The sequence below is a fragment of the Chaetodon trifascialis genome, chromosome 20 (assembly GCF_039877785.1).
Source record: "Chaetodon trifascialis isolate fChaTrf1 chromosome 20, fChaTrf1.hap1, whole genome shotgun sequence".
NCBI classification, from domain to species: domain Eukaryota; kingdom Metazoa; phylum Chordata; class Actinopteri; order Chaetodontiformes; family Chaetodontidae; genus Chaetodon; species Chaetodon trifascialis.
Window position 1 is genome coordinate 6,840,585 of NC_092075.1, and position 18,985 is coordinate 6,859,569.

At 42.7% G+C, this 18,985-nt stretch overlaps 1 protein-coding gene across 2 annotated transcripts; it reads left to right on the plus strand.

Annotated features, from left to right (window-relative positions):
* Positions 1-428: 428 nt before the first annotated feature.
* aff1 (AF4/FMR2 family, member 1) lies at positions 429-18,973 on the plus strand. 2 transcript variants are annotated; one of them, XM_070988381.1, is made up of 19 exons: positions 429-646; positions 4,687-4,807; positions 5,629-6,471; positions 8,664-8,705; positions 10,050-10,136; positions 10,339-10,372; positions 11,554-11,611; positions 12,145-12,286; positions 12,390-13,415; positions 13,496-13,584; positions 13,701-13,926; positions 14,058-14,149; positions 14,606-14,669; positions 14,772-14,908; positions 15,345-15,416; positions 15,882-15,975; positions 16,085-16,128; positions 16,238-16,476; positions 16,582-18,973. In XM_070988381.1, exons 1-19 carry the CDS (start codon positions 594-596, stop codon positions 16,704-16,706), a joined length of 3,588 nt encoding a protein of 1,195 aa, XP_070844482.1. In that variant the 5' UTR covers positions 429-593; the 3' UTR covers positions 16,707-18,973. The 2 variants fall into 2 exon arrangements, with proteins under 2 accessions (XP_070844482.1, XP_070844481.1); XM_070988380.1 differs by having other exon boundaries at positions 458-646; positions 14,061-14,149; positions 16,582-16,846.
* The last annotated feature ends 12 nt before the right edge of the window (positions 18,974-18,985 follow it).

Here is an 18,985-nt window from a genome sequence, read left to right on the forward strand (position 1 = left end):
AGTTGGTGGTCCATTGACAGTCCACTTTCTGCTGCTGTCATTGTAATGCAGGGAACACATAGTTAAAACGCCTCATCATTATCAGCTTTTATTATGCTCTGTTTATAGTTTGGTTTATCTGTCTCTTGGTGATCCTTCTTCCTTGGCTTAAAAGAGCCAAAACTTTAAATCAGGACTCCGCTCTGTGGTAAAAACATGGCTGTACCATGTCTGTCACGCAGGGGTAAGAGTGTAAAGTTTGGGCAAACTGCAGCGACGAAGAAAAAACAGTGATTAATATAACTCTAACTGGACTTATTCGTTATATTTAATTTGTATTTACACTTAAAATAATAACACAGCCGCTTTAGAGGTGTTGTCCGACGAGCTTGTACTGCATTAGTGTATAAAACAGAGCTCGGTCCCCGGATGGTTGAGCGGAGTAGAACAGTCCAGTCGGCAGAGAGTGGACAACCCAAACACGGACGGTTAACGTTAGCAGACAACTATCAAACAACGGCGGCCTGACAGACATTTACACTAACAACTTATCTCCACCGGTAAACAATGTGACCAAGTGAGACGGACACCGTGGTGAGGACTGTCAGAAACACATGACAACCAACTTTGGTTGTTGTGAGAGGCGCACCATGGCATCTCAGCCGAGGTAGGCAGACACAGCCGCAGCTAGCTGCTAGCTGCTGGGCGCTAGCTCCACAGCCTGACTGAATGTTAATTAGCTCGATACGGTTAGCCAGCGCTTGACACGTCTTTAAGTAAAGTTTTAGTTTGAAACTCCGCGAAAGTGTCAGAGGGGAGGTGGTGTGGGTTTGGTGATTTTCTGCGCTTGATATGAAATGGATATGCAGGGTTTTTAGCTTGATAAGCAGTTCGAGGAGGAGGTGGAATCAGCTGGAAAGAGCAGGCTGATGTGATTTCTCCCAGCTGGTCAAAGGGGGCTGCTGTGTTTATATAAGCTATTTTGTGTGCGATAACATTTACAGGTTTTTGTTATAAAACCTACTAATACGGGATTGTTTTCAAACTCTACCGTCTTGTTTGAGTAACTTAGACTTATTTGACTTCTTTTTACTCAAATTAAAGCCACTGTTATGATCACCATCAGTCTTATTTACTAATATAATGATGTGGCTTCAACTTCCTTGCCTCCCATCCAGTTAAATGGCAATTTCAGCTTGTTTTATAGAGCAATATTACGGCTGTCAGACAGGTTAGAAGATCCTGGTCGTGTATTGTAGACCAAATAAAAAGTGGGTATGGAAATGATAAAAGTTTTAAAGGCAAATAAAAGTAGAATATAGCCTCTTTTTTTTTTTTTATTTGGGTTGCTCATGCATTTCACATTATGTAGTGATGAAACCAGAGAGAAAAGCACATTACATGTCTTTTTTCTTCTTGCAAACCAAAACTGTCTTGGTGAAACTTATTTATTTCTTTTCAGGGGGAGGGTTATGGGATAGTTCACCTTAAAATCAACATTTTCCCCTCTTGTCTACATTAGTGTTTATCCATCTAGATTGTTTTGGCGTGAGTTGCAGATTTCTGGAGATACATATCTATCAACATTGAGATGTCAAAATGCAGGACATTATGTGCCCCGCCCTGAGCTGTCCCACCACCGTTACCACTACCCCTTACATTTAGACAAGAGCACACACAGCGAATCCTAAAATCACACTTGGCAGCAACTTGCTTTTAAATGTCAGATCTGCTTTTAAGTGACCACTTGTAGATGGTCAAAATCAGACACTTGGTATAAAGTGAAATGCTGCGAACATCCCTGAATTATATAAATGAAAACTTAAGAGGGCATTTAAATGCAGCACTCAGCTTCAATACGTATTACTTGGAGGACATGCACGCATCACTTACACATTATGCTTCACTTGTGACTTTGAGAGGCTTCTGGCAGGTGAGACAGTTGGTACGAGAGGACGATTACGAGACTGGATGGGAGAGAGAGTATAAGTACAGTCATTGGTGGAGTGTGTGTCTGCACCTCTTGGGCTCGCTCATGCTTGGCAGGTTTGTCATGCTGGCTCACATCGCCTCTCTCTCCATGTAATACAGTAAAATGCACCAGGCATATTTTAGAAAAAGCACTTCTTGTCAGATGTTGCAGGTAATATTCTGCATACTGCCCCCTGCTGTACTGGAGGAGAATGCAACAAACGCATCAAATAGGCATTTATGCCCATCAGTGTTATAGCTAACCTTTTCTTTTTAGAGAGGTTAAATGAAAAAAGTGAAATTTGTCAATTATTTTAGGAAAAAAAAATGCCTGTCAGTTTTCTGTCAACTAATTGACTGACTGACTAACTCACAGCTGAAACTAAAGCCTCTGCTATGTATTATTGTGGGCCTTTAGCTTGTTTCCACTGGTGGGGAAAGCAAATGATTATTTGATTTGTCGGCAGATTATTTTTCGGGTCTGAAGTAACGTTTTCATGTTTATTTAGGCCAACCAACTCCGGACCACAAAGATATTCAGTTTACCATCATATGTCATTCACTATCATATAATCCAACTTAATTGAGAAGGTTAAAACTATTGAATGTTTGCCGTTGATTGATTGATTTTCAAAATAGCTAATGTGGTCTGGTCAAAGCATTGACCTTTCGTACATTTCTAAATTGAAAGCACCCTACAGAACCCTAAATTATGCGTTTCACTTGCACCCAGACTGTCTGTCTGTCTGTCTGTCTGTCTGTCTGTCTGTCTGTCTGTCTGTCTGTCTGTCTGTCTGTCTGTCTGTAGTGGCCTTCAGAGGTCATGTCATTGACAAAGAAGAGATAATGAAGCAGGAACCCTCACTTCCTGTTGCTGAACTGTGTAGGAGGCTTTGCATCCATAACACTGTGTGGCCTTGTGTTTGATACAGTACAGTGTCCTTAAAAGTCCTTTGTTTCTTGCAGTCTTTTTGGCTCTCACATTTATTAATCTCTGGTGTATTGAAAGTAGCAAATACAATTTGGTGTGTGTACTCACATGGCCTGCTGTGAGTATGAACGAGGATCCTGAATTAGAAGCAGGTACTTTTTGTGACAATGGCAAAATGAAGAGGAAAAATTTTTGTTCATGGATGAATTGATCTATTTGCTAAGAAAAATAAGTTCAGGTTCAGCTTTTTGTCATCTCTCATTGGTAAATCAGTAGAGAGCACTCTGCGTGGTGGAGGGTTCTACATAGAGGGCACAAAATACAGCAAACTGTAATTTGATTTAAAGACAGGAAACTTGCAAACTACCAACAGGGGCGGCCAGACTGCTTGGAATAGTTGACAGTGGTCCAGAGGGATGAATGTTCAGCCTGCTTGTTGAATACAGTATTTGTGCACATAAAACTAATTATTAAAGATGCGGTGTGCAGGAGTTAGTGGCATCTGGCAGTGAGGTTGCAGATTGCAATCAGCTGAACACACCTCTGCACACCCTTCCCTTGCAAGCATGTAGGAGAAGCTGCAGTGGAATTAAAAAAAACATGAAAGGCCCTCTTTAGAGCCAGTGTTTGGTTCGTCTGTTCTGGGCTCCTGCAGAAACATGGCAGTGCAACATGGAAGAGAACCTGCTAGATAGAAGAGCTCATTGATCTGCCTAAATACTGAATACTGGACTTAGAGGTTCACCCATCATTAAGGTTAAATCACTGTGTGAGCGCTAATTTTCTGATATTGTTCTCATACGCTCTTTCTAATTATTTCTGTTATTATTATTTATTTTGTTGCATTATCTTTTATGTACAATCTGCATCAAAATGTATGTTTCATGTTTGCTTTGGAGGGCTAGTGTCTAAGTTTGATACAAGTACAGTATGTTGCTTTTGCCCTGGATAGTACTGATGTAGGGCCTGTGACTGGGCAGTGCCAGTTTGTGCTGCACCAGTAATTTGGCCAGTATCTCTGCTAAATTAATGAGTAAGTGCTCATCTGTTTGGCTTAGTCCCAAATCTGTGCTGCTCCACTTGTTGCCATGGGAGCATCCCATTGGGGTTGCTGGGGATGATCAACACTGTATTTTGGGAAGAAGATGGCAAAACTTCTAAATGTACAGTAAAAATAAATATTAATTTTTCTATGTTAAAAGTATTAAACAGGGGCTGATCCCATGGGGCGTGCTGTTGCTCCACAATGTAATTTACTTTATTGAAGTAGCTCTTTCTGCCGTTGGCATCATATCAGGACGAGTACTCGTGATCATCCTTTTGATGTTTGCATGGGCTGCATGCCATCTTTAGGGACAAGAGAGAACAGATGTCAATGTTGAATCCTCATGGCGTCTGTGAGTCTAATTACACTTGTCTGTAGATATGATGGGTACTGTCTTCTCCCCTTAGACGCTGCTTCTCAGCCCCCAGGGTAGATGAGTCTGATAAGATGCCATAAATTTGCTCTCTCTAAATTTTCTGATGTCGGAGGCAAAACAGACACATTCATTGTTCTGGGGGTTATAAGTGTATAAAATCATAGACAATCTATAGAAAGAAAAAAGAAAAACAACTTGACAAACAGTCAAAATACAGATATTACTCAGTAGTGGAGCGTGTCAGATTTTAATATCTAAGGCACCTGCTGCATCTTTACCTCTGGCATTTCACTGGGTAATTGTATTTGATATTAGAGTTGAAATGATACGCTTATAAATACAATGCTGATTTAGGATCCATCTCTCTTTTATAATGTTCTACAGCGTATACAGTGAAGAGAGGAACCTTCTCCGCCTCCGAGCATGGGAACAGAGGAACCAAGAAACAAGCCAAGCCAAAGAACTCAACCCGGAGAATGTGCCACTTTTTGGGGAACCATACAAGGTAAAGACTCACATAGCAGGAGCGAAATGATGACACTGTCAGTCCCTTAGCCTCTTGGCAGTGTAGCCTCCAACAGGGCTTCTATTGTAGTTCTTGTAATATTGGTTTGCCCTCTTACAGACATAATGCACACAGATAGGGATTCAGAAGGAATAATAAAATGTCATTTATGGCCAATTTTGACAGTCCTAGAATAAACCCCATTCTTTAAGAAATTGCCCCACAGTGTCCAACAGCACAGCAACTGTGGAGCCTCGTTATAAGAGGGAACATCATGTTCCATGCCCTCCTTTTTCATTTCTTTAGGCATTGTGTACCACGACAGAGATGAGGAATAATCCTAGCTTTGCCCTCTCTACCTGCAGCTCAACTACAACTCCTATATCAGTCAGTAAAACTGAAATAAGTCTTCCTCAGACTCCACAAGAAACCTCATTTCTGTGTGAGTGAGTGTTGAATCTTTCTGGAGATGTCACTTACAGATTGAAGGTGCTTCGAACATGCCCAAAACCTTTGAGTAAATCAAACTGTTCTCCAAATATTTATGTCTTAATTAATGAATGTGTTTGACAATATTTCTGATTGGTGCTCATAGATCGCCTCCAGCCAGTCTGGGAAACAGTATTTAGTTGTAAGGAAGAAGCATCAATGAGGGCTTTATGCTTGAAATGCTGTTAATTAGCTGGGTGATGGAGTATATTTGCTTGGGGATTTAGCCAAGGGCTTAAGACATTTGGTTCAGTGTAATTATGTTTATGAGGAGGTTTTGTAAGCTGAGACATTTGTCCTCTGTTGCTTACTGTTACCCATTCTTTTTATAGACAAACAAAGGAGATGAGCTTTCCAATCGAATCCAGAGGATGCTGGGCAGTTATGAAGATGTGAATAATCCCAGTCCCTTTACCACTGAGCCATTGCCCATTCCTTCTAATGTAACCTCCTCACAGTCGGATCGAGGTCAGCCAAACGCAGATAAACCAACGAAACCTCCATTCCATAACCAGGTCCATTACGTGTCCACCCAAAGTCAGAAAGCCCTCTCCAGTAACGGCTACTCCTCTCAGCCCACGAGGACGTGCGCTGCTTCTTCCTCTCCGAACCACCACGGACATTCATCCAGTTTCTCAAACGCGTCTTTGAACCACAGTCAGCTCGGCCACCCAGCACATCAACAAAAGAAGAGAGAAGCCAACTCAGATCTCAGGGAGTCTGTCAGCCTTCCCCAGGAAATGTCTTCTCAGTCTCCTGATGCTAAGCCTTTACCCTTCCTGCATTCCAGTGACCAAGACACCACTGACATGAACACTAAGGACACCTTTGATAGACATCAGCTTCAGGGGTCTCCAGATCACCCCTCTGAATGTGTCAGCACTATGGATGTTTCCACATTTAACACAAAACAGTCCCCCAAAGATGCATCTCTGTCTCAAGCCAACAAGGGTAACGCTCTACCATCCCAGACCTTCAGTTCTCTCCTGTCTAAACAGCCCAGCGTAGTCATGACCCAGAAGCCTACAGCGTATGTTCGGCCCATGGATGGTCAGGATCAGGTGGTCAGCGAGTCGCCTGAGCTAAAGCCTTCACCAGAGCCATATGTGCCTCTACCGGAGATAATCAACAAATCTGATCTGGGGAAAGCAAAGATCCTGCCGCAGTTTTTGGAGGTGAATATATCGTCTTCAATCTCAAAACCGTAAAATCGTATATTATTTTAAATATAATATGGTCAGCTAGCTTAGCATTAAGTATGGAAACAGGATGAAACTGCTTGCCTGGCTAGAAATAGTCCTGCTTGTACTTCCCTTAAAACTGCAACTTGTTTTTCCACTTTGTTTGTTTTTTGTACTGATCAAAATTACGTTGATTACGTGTTAATTAGTGAGCTGTAAAGGTGTTTTCAGTCTTTACGCTAAGCTTAATTAGCATAGGCACCAAAACTTCTGGGTTAAGTTAAAAGATCCTGGTTTGGTCCGTGCTGTTGCAGTACTGGTGCTTTGAGTGGCCAAAAAGGATGAGAGAGCCCTGTGTTGGCAATCTTTTCTCGAAGCAAGCTGTTCAGAAGAGACTTTCTTAAGTTGAATAGAGGCATGATGTTTTCAGTCAGTGAGTAATGGTGATCAATAATTGTGATTCAGTAATGACCAAAATAAACATGATTAGGATTTTCTCCATTATCATTCATGACTGTCTTGCGAAACCATATACTGCTGAAGCTCTGGTTTGATGCTTCCTGGGACTGTGTGGGAAGTGATTGGAGGGAAGTCTTTCTTTTTCTACTCTGTTGTCAGTGCTTGAACAGACTGCACTATGGACTAAGAGGATTGTGTGGTTATTGATCTTAGGATGATCTCTGAAACCCCTCCAGAGTTTTGATTTTTTTTGCTGGACTCTTCAGGCGTACAGGTAGAACTAGTTTTGTTGTGGAGACTTTGGCTGAACTCTAGTTCAACTCTATTCATCTGTTCTTCGTCACGCATAAACACACACACAACCCTTGCACCTGCAGTGCTGCACACCTCCCCCTTACGCTCGTGCAGCAGTGCTGAATGTGCTGCTGTTTTCACTGCTGGGACTTGTCCAGCGTAGGATAGGCAGGTAGTTACTCATTCCCCTGTTTCTCCACAGCTCAACATCTGCAATAAGCCATATATATGATATTTGTGAATATACAATATAATCAGAAATGTCCCTTTGGCCTCCAAAGCATTAAGGGAATGATTTAAATCTTGGTTTGGGCAGTTTGGCATAACTGGAAGAAGTAATGCGATTACTGTAATGTGTTATTCCTAACACAGGTCAACACAAAGATGTCACACACACACACACACACACACACACACACACACACACACACACACACACACACACACACACACACACACACACACACACACACACACACACACACACACACACACACACACAAATACACAAATACACAATAGTCCTGCACCAGACCTCTGCCCTGTTGTGGTCCTGAAGCACTAAACACAATATTTCATGGAACAAATTAACAAAACATTAGCAAAAACGCACATTTCTTAAAACACAATTTCATAAATCTCAGAATATTTGTAGTTGCTTTTGGAATATTTGTTTTGTCCTGTACCGCACGTAGTATGTATACGTCGATATTTCCTGTTTATTTAATACTGCTTGCGAGCTTGCAGTATGGCTGAATTCAAGCATGTGGTGTCATGTCTCACCCAGGTGCATATCTCGGTGTATGTGGCAAGCAGCCTGTGGTTTGTTTTTGTGTGCGCGCGTGTGTGTGTGGTGCATACTTGGGCGCGTACATATACACTCAGCTGCCTCTGATAACTTCACCCCTGGGCTCAGCAGAACAATAAATGAGCTTTGTCACCAACTTGCATAACTGCTCTGGGGGCCCATTCACTGTGACCTTATCTCAAACACTGTCCATTCAGAAGGAAAAACTGAAAGACAGGCCTGGAAACAAACTGAAATGCAGCCTGTTGACTCATTCTCACACACACACACACACACACACACACACACACACACACACACACACACACACACACACAGATAACAGAGTATTATCTGATGCCGGGGTTGCCCTGTGTTGCTGCCTGATAGGGAGTCTTGCGTCACTCATCTAGTGATTGATTGTGTCATAATTAAATGAGAAATACATGGCATTTTTTAGCCTTTTTCTTTAAAAACTGAATTTATTGTTCTTCACTGTGCCATCAAAATCAAATCAAGCTGTAATTGGACAGTTGATGTTTTCACTTCCTCCAAACAAATCTTTTTGTGTTTGGTCCTCATGTTATAATTGCACACAGGTTTTTAAGGTTTTGGAAACTCCTAATTATTCCTTTTCTTTCTGCAGACGAGGACAAATGAAGCGCAGTGTGTTGAGGACATCTTGAGGGTAAGTTCAGCTGCTGCAGTTCTCATGCACTTGGCACTTTCAATATAAGGTGTATTTTTCCCTATCCTGGATACTCTGTCATGTTGAGATGCTGTAGCTGTATTAAAAGTTGACCGTGTGCTCATTTTCAATAATAGAAGAGCAAACACACGTTTCTAGTTGCTCTACAACCCTATGAACTGGAGCGACTGCTGATAAGCTTTTCTTTGGCTTTCTTACAACAGTCTTCTGCTCTGGATCTGCAATATTTTCCTTATCGCTGCATTTCTATATATCTTCAGTCGTTCACTCACATCACAGCTGTGAAATTTCAAAATAACATGTTTATTCCTTATTTCCTGAAACACCACAAGACACTCTGACATATACTTCGTAGTTTCTGCAGCAGCCTTAACATGTTTAATTTATTAGATATTTACTGTAAGAGGAAGTTGTGTCATTGTTTGTCCGTATAGATGTTGTTAAATGGGCACCAGAGGCTCTAAAAGGAAATTATTCTTCACACCATCACACTGCCACCAGTGGCCTGTATTGTTTGACACTAAAAAGCATTGTTTTTGTACATGGACTTGTGTAACTTGACCTTTGTTTGGCATGATGCAAAGGAAACATGGATGGAGGTGCCTGTGGCGCGACCACAGCACTCCGCTCCTTTGAAAACAACAGTGGCAGCTCCTACAGTGGTTAGTGTAGACTCTGCTGTAGCATCAGTTATCTCAGAAGTGCAGAATATTTCTTGATGTGAAGACGGGCACTGAAGGCTTTTCACCATGGAAAAAATGTTTCCCCTCATCTCCCAGCTGGCTTCGGCTGGACTTCTGCTCTCCCAGTATGTCATATGGTTCATTGGTCTGATTGATTGGAGTTCGACTGTGACAGGCGGTGATAGATGGTTCATCCAATGTTTCCAAAGTGTTTTTTTGGAAGTGCCTGCCTTTTTCCAAACAGTTTCCGTGATCTTCTGATGCTTTTTGAATGCTTTGTATTGAGTTAAAGACACCTGAGTCAGAGCAAAGAATGTATGTGTGAATGTAAATTGCGTAGTGTTTGACTGATAGCACATGTGCAGTGAGATGAAATACCATTGTGTATTTGTTCATTGCTAATTTTATATAAAAGTTAAAAATATTTATACATTCCTTGAATTTCTGTTGTGCCCTGATGATCATAAAGGAATGATTTATTCTCAATTTCTTGAGTATTTGCAGCTGAAATTATAAGAAAATTCAAGTTTATTGTCTCAATAAGCATGAACGTGCATGCATCAATGTTTATTTAATACAGAGTGATGCATGTTTTATAAATTCTCTAGCCTCCTAACACATCGCTCTCTTCCCTCCACAGGAAATGACCCACTCATGGCCGCCTCTCCTGACAGCTATACACACACCTAGCACAGGTGAAACCTCCAAGTCCCCGTTCCCAGCCAAGGTAAGATCTTAAAAGTCGAGAATTATTGACTTCTGTCTTGATCTTATGCTCACCGGCGCTGACTGTGTGCACATGGGAGGGGTCGTCTCAGCTGTAGTAATCCTGCATCCTGTCCATCACCCTCTCGGGTGCTATATAACTCTAAATCAAGCATCATGTTTGACCCAGATTAAAGCTTCCTCGTTGTTTTCTGTCTTTGCAGGAAGCAGAGCACGCCTCTTCATGTCCAGGACAAAGTGAGTAATGAGGGAATGAAGCAGGAAATGGATGAACATAATAAAGGATAGCGAGGTAGAAATGATGTTACCGCATCATCTTTAGGTTAGTGTGTCACTGATGTTGGCAACAGGCGGATTGATCTGCCATCATGAAGCATCTGCTATACAGCCTGTAGATATCTCTTCTTCTTCTTTTCTCTTTATTCTCGACTGTTCACTCCTTGTTTTCTTCTTCTTGTCTTCTCTTTTCTACTGATCTCTTCTCCTCTGATTTTCTCTGCCTTCTCTTCCTCTTTATTCCTCCTCTCTCCTGTCCTTTATTGTTCTCCTCTTCTTTTTTTTCTTCTCTGTTTCTGTGGCAACTTGTACAACCACCGTGCCCAATTCTGTGAATTCACCACAAAATACCAGAGAGAAACAACCCTACAATTTCATCTCAAATTAGCCTCCATTAAGAGAAAGAGGCAGGAGAGCGTCTCATGTGGATGTAAATGTACTGATGTAGTTCAGTCTTGTTATGCATCTCTTTCATTTCACTTGGTTTTCATCCATCACCTACTCCACCTTTTTCTGCTCGTCCCTGCCTCTGTCATGTTTTCTTATTTATCTTTGGACTTCTAAGTGACTCAGAGGAGACAGAAGGAGGGGGGCAGGATTTTAACAACGTAAACAAACAGTAAATACATGTATAACAGAAACCTTTCAGTCCAATACAAAAGCACCTTTTTGTTCAAGTATTTGCAATCACGGGTTGGAACGATTGTTCCTCAGTATTGTTCAGTCAGTCAGATATTAAACTTTAAACAACTATCTCACTCATGTTTATATAGTATGTTTTGTGGCTGCTTTAGCTCTTATATGCATGACAAACGATAGCCTGTGTGTTCTATTTAACTTTATGTTGAGCAAGAAAAGCCGTTTTTGTGCAACAGGCTGTGGAATTTAGGAGGGTGTGGAGTTTGGGAAATGCTAACAGCCCATTTTAGGAACTATCACTTGACAGCACGGTAGTGTTTTAAAAGTTTGGTCTTTCTAGCGTTTGATGGATTGTAATCCCTGAAGGTGTCAGTAATATTTGGCTTAAAAAAGCTCAGCTGCAGCACACAGGAGCCAAATCCACATTAGGGTGAGTGTTTTTCACAGTGACACACACTGTTGTTGTTGGACTGATGTTTGTTTTCTCTGTCATTTCTGTGCAGAAAACTATGACTCATCTCCTGCAGATCCAACCCAGCTCATCCCGCAGAGCTCGTCATCGTAAGTGACTTTTCAGAAGGATGCTTTTTGTTCATTTCCAGATGTGGCATGCAGTTGAGCTGTAAGTTGCCAACCTGAGGACCATTGAAAGTTAAGAAAGAGAGAATGATTGAGTAGTTCAATAAAAAGCTTTTGACAAAATTTTACAGCCCGTTTTCAAGCAGCCAGTCACTGTAAATAAAAGACGCTGTGAAGTGTATTTTTATTAGGGATGCAATTAACAACTATTATTAACAAATATTATTTGTGTAATGATAGTGAAGAATAGTGAAAAAAGTAGAATTAACAAATTACAAGCCCCCCCAAAAAACGAACAAATTCACATCGTTTTCTTCCTCACTCATAATGTTTGCCAAACACAGCTCGGCCATGTGGGCCACAATGTTTGCTGTTTAATTATAACTGAAACACCACCGTGTCATATTATTGTGGTGTTTTGTTTGTGTGTGTGTGTGTGTGTGTGTGTGTGTGTGTGTGTGTGTGTGTGTGTGTGTGTGTGTGCGTGTGCGTGTGCGTGCGCACGCATGCTGTAGTTCATTTGAAGCAGCACATTCCAGAGGGTTAGAGTCCGCCAGCTCCAGCGACTCGGAAAGTAGCTCGAGATCAGAGTCGGACAGTGAAAGCACCATCGAGGAGCCACTTCAGCCCCCAGTGAGCAGCTCAGTGAAAACAGAGGTAACTCGCTGCTTGTCCTTTTTGTGCTCTGACTGAAGCACACGTGAACATGCGTTCTCTGTTTCTTTTTCCTCGTTTTTTTAAAATCTGTGCCTTTTTATAGCCTGATGCTCCAGCAGTTGCCCACGTTGATTGGCAGTTGGGGAACTGGATCAGGTCCAGCCAGCAGAGCTCCAGCGCTGAAAGTCAAAGTGGCGCACATGCCTCTGAGAGCCCCGCTCTCAAACAGCCCCCGCCCACTCAGAGCTCCAAGCACCCCAGCGTAGAGGTAGTCGACCCCACCGGGGAGTCTAAACCTCAGCTCTCTTCTCACCAGAGAGAGTTCACTGATAGCCTTGGAAAACCCCAGCAGTGCAGTGAAGGCCCTCAGGACAACTGCAACCAGCACAGTAGCCAAAAATCCCCCTCTGCTGATTTGAACAACTGTAGCAGGAAACTTTCATGCAACACGCACTCCTCAAAACCAGCGAAGGCAGGTTGCCCAGATCACACTGAAGCAGCTCTCGGCGTCAAGTGTGAGGAAGTTGTAGCAACGAGAGACAAAAAGCCGCATTTCACAGACAGACCCAAGGTCAAGACGAAAACAGGACGCAGCAACAAAAGCAAGGGCAGCAGTGACACTAAAAGAGACAGTAAGAGGACTTCTAAACACACTTCACTGGACAAGCGAAAGGCTGGCTCAGAGCCTGGAGTCTCGCTGGTCCCGTGCAGTCATTGTCCGTCGTGTGGCGTGCAACATCCGAACCCCTGCTCCTGCCCCACCCAAAGTCCCGCTCAGCCTGAGCAGCTGTCTCCTGCCCCACCAGTCAGAATCAGTTATAGCAAAACAAAGTCTGAAACCATCTGCCAGAAGCGCACGAAGACTGCTCACAAAGCAACCCACAGGCACCCGAAGAAGACTGGGCACACAGCCAAGAATCCTCCGGATCCCTACAGGCCTCCTAGAGCCCTCCTGGTCAAGATTGAACTAAGTCTGCTCTCAAGAGTCCCGCAGACCTCCAGCAACCGCCAGGAGATACCCGGCGATGCAAAGAAATCAGCACTGGTCATAGAGCAGGACGGAGGAGGCGCTGATGCCTCTGCAGCACAGAAACGCACCAAAACCAGCAAGAAGAGTATACCTCAAAATGTAAGAGCTGTGCTAGTGAGCATACATAGGCCTAAGGAAAGTCTGTTTTTTACTTTAATGTGTGATTTGTTGTCTTCCAGGTTGAGGTAGACAATAAAACTGTTCCCAGGAAGAAACCGAAGCTGGAAAACAAAAATACCTCTTCAACTCATGCTTCCATCAAACTGGAGTAGGTCCCAAAAACCCAACCCCTACTTATTTTTACCAGAAATAATGTCAATTAAATCTGCAAATGTTCTTTTTGTTGTGAGTCAAGTAAGACGCAAGCTCTCTCATCTCCTGCAGAAATCCCAGCAGTTCGACAGATCAGCGGGAACAAAAGAAGGCCAAGAAAAATCCTGTTCCTTCGCAGCAGCCTCTGACGGCCAAAGACACCGCTAAAGACTCCAAGTCACACAAACGCAGTTGTGAGGAGACCCAGGAGGCCAGCAAGGAGGCTGCAAAGAGCAAAGACTCCCACAAGCACAAGAGGAGCAGCGGAAAGCACACAGAGCGCCCACACTGTGTAAAGGTGACTGTCAGGATACGAGCAGCTAGCTTATGAAGTTAGCACTGTGCCTCTTTTCACCAGAGGCTTCTGCAAGTTCTCATTGTTTTAGTGACTCAAATACTAATCAAACATCTGCCCTGCAATCCTCGCAGAAGCCCCCAAAGAGCGGCTTCTCCGTCCCACCATCTTCGCAGCCCACCAGGGAGGCTTTGACCAAGAGGCCTCTGCTCAGATTTGAGGACAGGTAAACTTCCGTTTCTGCTGAGCTGTTTAAGTTGCAACGATTTCACCTTGAAATTACAGCTTCAAAATCAGGTTAATGGCACACTGACTTGTAATAAGGAGAATGGCGCCTTTTTCATTTTCACTCCGTGCCCCAAACGCCTGTTCTTGCGCTGTGTGACTATGATGATGATCATGTTGACCACCGGCTGTGGGTGTAGCTAAGCTAGCTTGGTATTCTCAGTACACGTCTATCGTTTATCTGACCTACTCCCGTGAAAAATGACCGCTGCAGTAGTTTGGAAAATAGCAATGTGAGGCACTGAATTTGATGAGTTTACTCCCCAATTTTAGTGAAATTGTTGCCACAGATTGACTTTAGAGCAACGGACTTGCTTTGCATCAGCGCAGACTTGTGTTAGGAACGATTAGATGTAGGTTGTTGTCACTCCTCTAATAAAGCTTCTTTGACCTGTAGGCAGTTTCCAGTCAAGCATTACATAAAGGAGGCCAAAAAACTGAAGCACAAAGCAGATGCAGAGGTAAGTTTTTCTCTTTTGATTTGTGCATTTACTAAAATCCCTGCAGTCCACCCAGATACGCGTGTAGCTCATAACCAGTTTTTGCTCTCTCTCTCTCTGTAGTCAGACAAGCTCAGTAAAGCGTTTAACTACCTGGATGCGGCCATGTACTTCGTTGAGAGCGGCATTGCCATGGAAAAAGATCCACAGATTTCAATGTCTTCCTACACTATGTTTGCAGAGACTGTGGAACTGCTCAAGTAAGAACTCACTATTATCGTCGATTAGAAGCTTTTGGTGATTATTAGTTTGCATGCTTGCAGAGATTAGACAGGGTGGACTCTTCCACACTGTCACGGTCACTGCCATTGAAATGTTTTTCTACTAAGTTCAAATTAAAGGACAGGTGTGGTGTGTGAGGTGAGGTATCTATGGGCAGAAAGTGGCAGAAATGGAACACAATATTCATAATTATCACCTGAAAATGTTGTTTTCATTACCGTACAATGAGCTCTTTATATCTACTGAGGGAGCTGTCCTGCCATGTCTCTACAGTAGCTCAGAACAGACAAACAGACAAAGTTGCAGTCTCGATGCCACTCACTAAGTCCTACACACTGGTCCTTTAAGGTTTTGGCTCCATGACTGAATTTGATTCATGCATTAGTTTTACTGCCACGTTCTCCACTCTCACAGGTTTGTCCTGAAACTTAAAAACTCAGTGGACCCCTCTGCTCCACCCTCAGAAAAGGACTTTTTAGCTTTATGGTAAGGTGCAGATGATACTTTATGTGCTGTTTTTCCACACACCAGTGTCTCATTACAGTCATTACTGTTTTGGTTTTCCTCCTGTTTGTTTTTAAGCTCGCCACCATCTGTGTTTTGGTTATTGGCAGCACTGAATTCTCATTTGTTGTCACTAATTTATGTGAGAGAGAAGTTGATTCAATTCCATTATCATTACGTGGTGCTATAGAACTATTGGTGTGTTGGTATGCTAGTTTTTACTTACCAGCTCTCATGCATGTGTGCTATTTGGAAATTGTTTGTTGTTGTGGCTCATGCCTCACATGATCGTGCGTGTTAGCTCAGCTTATATCTTTGGATTCAATGTGTCGTTGATTTAAGGGTTACTTTGACAAACAAAATATCCCGAACTTTACATTAGACCATGCCTGTGCTTTGTTTTCTCTGACGGATCATGAATCACTAACATTTGACTTCGTCCTGTAGTTTGAAGTGCCAGTCTCTCCTGCAGATGGCCATGTTTCGCCACAAACACAAAACTGCACTGAAGTATTCAAAAACCCTCACAGATCACTTCAATGTAAGTATCAACGCATTACTGTTATTGGTTAACACAGAATGAAGCGCCTCTGCACAGATACATTAGTGTCACTTAATGTTTGTTTTCCTAACATTTGGATCTTTTCCAGAACTCTTCTCAGAAAACAAACGTTCCTTCTGTCTTAATGTCAAAGTGAGTCCTCCAGTTTGCATCTTACCTTTGCTGTTTGGGCATATTACCAGCCGTCACTGGTGCAGCACACTAAAAAAAAATCTACATCTTTTTACCCGTCTCCTCGTAGAGTCGCAGACACCCCGTCCCCCATGTCCAGCATGCCGTCTCCAGCCAGCACATCCACCAGCTCAGGCCCTGGCTCCAACCACAGCGGCAGCGGGTTGGTTGTGGACCCCGTCGGCAGCACTGTGGCGGTTCCGCAGGCCATTGAACAAGTGGCGTTCACCTACGTCAACATCACTACGTTATTCTTGAGCGCTCATGACGTCTGGGAGCAGGCAGAGGAGCTGGCGCACAAAGGCAGCGGTAAGAATGGATGGAAATGTTTACGATGTCTGATTTTGACATAGGTGAGTCTGGACAGACGGTCGGAGGAGGCGTTGATGGTTGAAATGTTTCTGCATGTTTCAGGCTTGCTGACGGAGCTGGACACAGTTCTGGGTCCCCTGAGCCTGATGTCAAGTATGAGCTCTATGGTCTGTTACACGAGACAGGGTGTCCACTGGCTGAGGCTGGACAGCCAAAAGACAAAGTGACCAACAAACTGCAAACCCTCCGAGCTGCCCGTCACCCCTGAACTGTCCCTCAGGCTTTGTGCCAGTCGTCTTTACTTCACATGGACATTAACTCATCTCATGAAAAAGGCAGACACAGATGTCATCTCGAGTGAGTCCTCAGCATCACTGCACTCGTTATGCTTCATTTTTTTTCTCATGCCCACGTTGGTGTCTCTCTTTCTCTCTGGCACTTTCATGAACTTTGGTTTCATCTGTTCTAATTCAAACCTTTCATGTCTTGCACCTGCCCTATACCTTCCTGTTCCTCTGTCAGCAGATTCATGTGGGGCTTTGTGGATGGAAACACATCAGATATAACCAAAAGTACATTTGGTGGCTATATGATTTTACGCTTAGCCTCAGTATGACACAGATCTTATTTATTATCAAAGCTTTTGTTATTAATGTTTCTGTCACGAGCAGTCAAACACCTGTAAAACTGAAAGCACTTAAATCGTTGTTCAAAGGTATCATGGTAAGACTCAGTTTTCGCTACTTGATTTTATTTAATTTTCCCTGTTTCAGTCTGAAATATTGGTTTAGTTTGGATTCAGGGATTTTGTATTTTTTAAATTCTGCATTTACAATCAGCCGGGATCGCCCATGGGAATTCAGGTGTGCGTGTCACACGGGGATGAAGTCATGTTTTCTAACATTTGTACCGGTGACGCAGTATGATTTTGACTATGTAGGAAGTAGAGATAAGTCGAATATGGGGCAACGTTCAGTAACAGATCAAATTAGCATTTGGTTTCATTTTAGCTAATCCATTGGTATTTTCAGTTTTTCAATAATGTACAATCATGCAACAGTGTGTGCATTTAGAAGGATAATTTTAAAGAAATATGTGCCATGCTGTTAGTCAGACATTGGTCCTCTCTGGACAGAATAGATGTTGAATGTAGGTGGAATTACGTATAGAGGATGGAGAGTATTGCCCAAAACAAAGATAAATCTGGACACATTCGAGGCATTTGGACTGCTGAAAGACTCTCATCCGTCTTTGATGAATGAAAAAGTCTCTGAATTTCAAGGCATAGCCATTTCTGCTCAGGCCTCACCGTCTGCTCCTGAAAGACGCTGGTTTTTGTCCTGAATCTTGTCTGATTTGGAGTGAATGACGATTGGATAGTCACATGGTTTTGTTGTGCTGCTTGGTGGCTGCAGCTCGGGACGCAACTGTCCCTTTTGTCAGTCCTAAACATACTAGATTTTATTCTCCTCGTCCTGTTAAAAACAACTTGCGCCTCTCTCTGATGGAGATGATACAAGTGTCTAAGTAAATTAAACTTCTTGGGTGAAGGGGGAATCATTTTACATCCCTTCCTGAGGCCAAAGTGGTGCGTGTAGTGGTTCACACTGGCTGTCGGTTTGAGTTACCTTTCATTATAGTGGAGCTATCACAGTCTTTCAGCAGATATAAAGTATAGTAGTACAGTGGCGTTGCCTTCATTTGTTTTTGGCACCAGTAAGCTGCTTTCCTCCTCTGTTTCCCACATGTTTGTTGAGTTGCAAAATGTTTACGAGATCTGTGGGAGTAGAATAAATGGCCAAACTATAGCTTACTAAAGAATGCACTTCTGTGAGTATTTGTAGTTCATTTCAGTGTGTTATTGGACAAAAGACCACTTTACCAAAAACTGACAGGACTCGTCTTCACACTTAGATCGGAAGCAATAACGCATGACTTTTGTTGGTGAGGTGTTGACGTCATGACTTCTTCTTGATAGACAGGACGATACAGAAATAATCAGTATGAAACGGTGTCGCAGGAACAGAATTGCTTTAGATTAGCGCATTAAGGTGGCGCGTTTCTTGAAAAGAGTACCACTGGGTTTTGAAATGTTCCGCTTGTGAATTCAGTTGGTGTCTGCGCAGGATTAAAAGGGCTAAACGAGGATCACGAGGTGTTCCTCCCTTTATTTTCTCACATAAATAATGATATTTTTTTTAAGTAAGGAGCGAGAACACTGGTGCCATGGCGTTTGGGATTATTTTTATGTACAGATCATCAGCAGGCTGCGTTCAGAAACTGTTCTTTGGCGTTCTCGTCTTTTCCAACCTGTGGCTTTATTTCCATTACCCCTGATTGTTGGTGCTTCATCTTTGGATTTCTCTGCAACAAGTTTACACTTCTTGTCCAAATAATTATTTACTGGAAACATTTGAAGGATGCTTTCTTTTTTTCCTTTTGTGAAATATGTAAAGAATTTGTGTTGCAGTGTACAGAGATGAATAAACACTGGAAAATAGTTTAT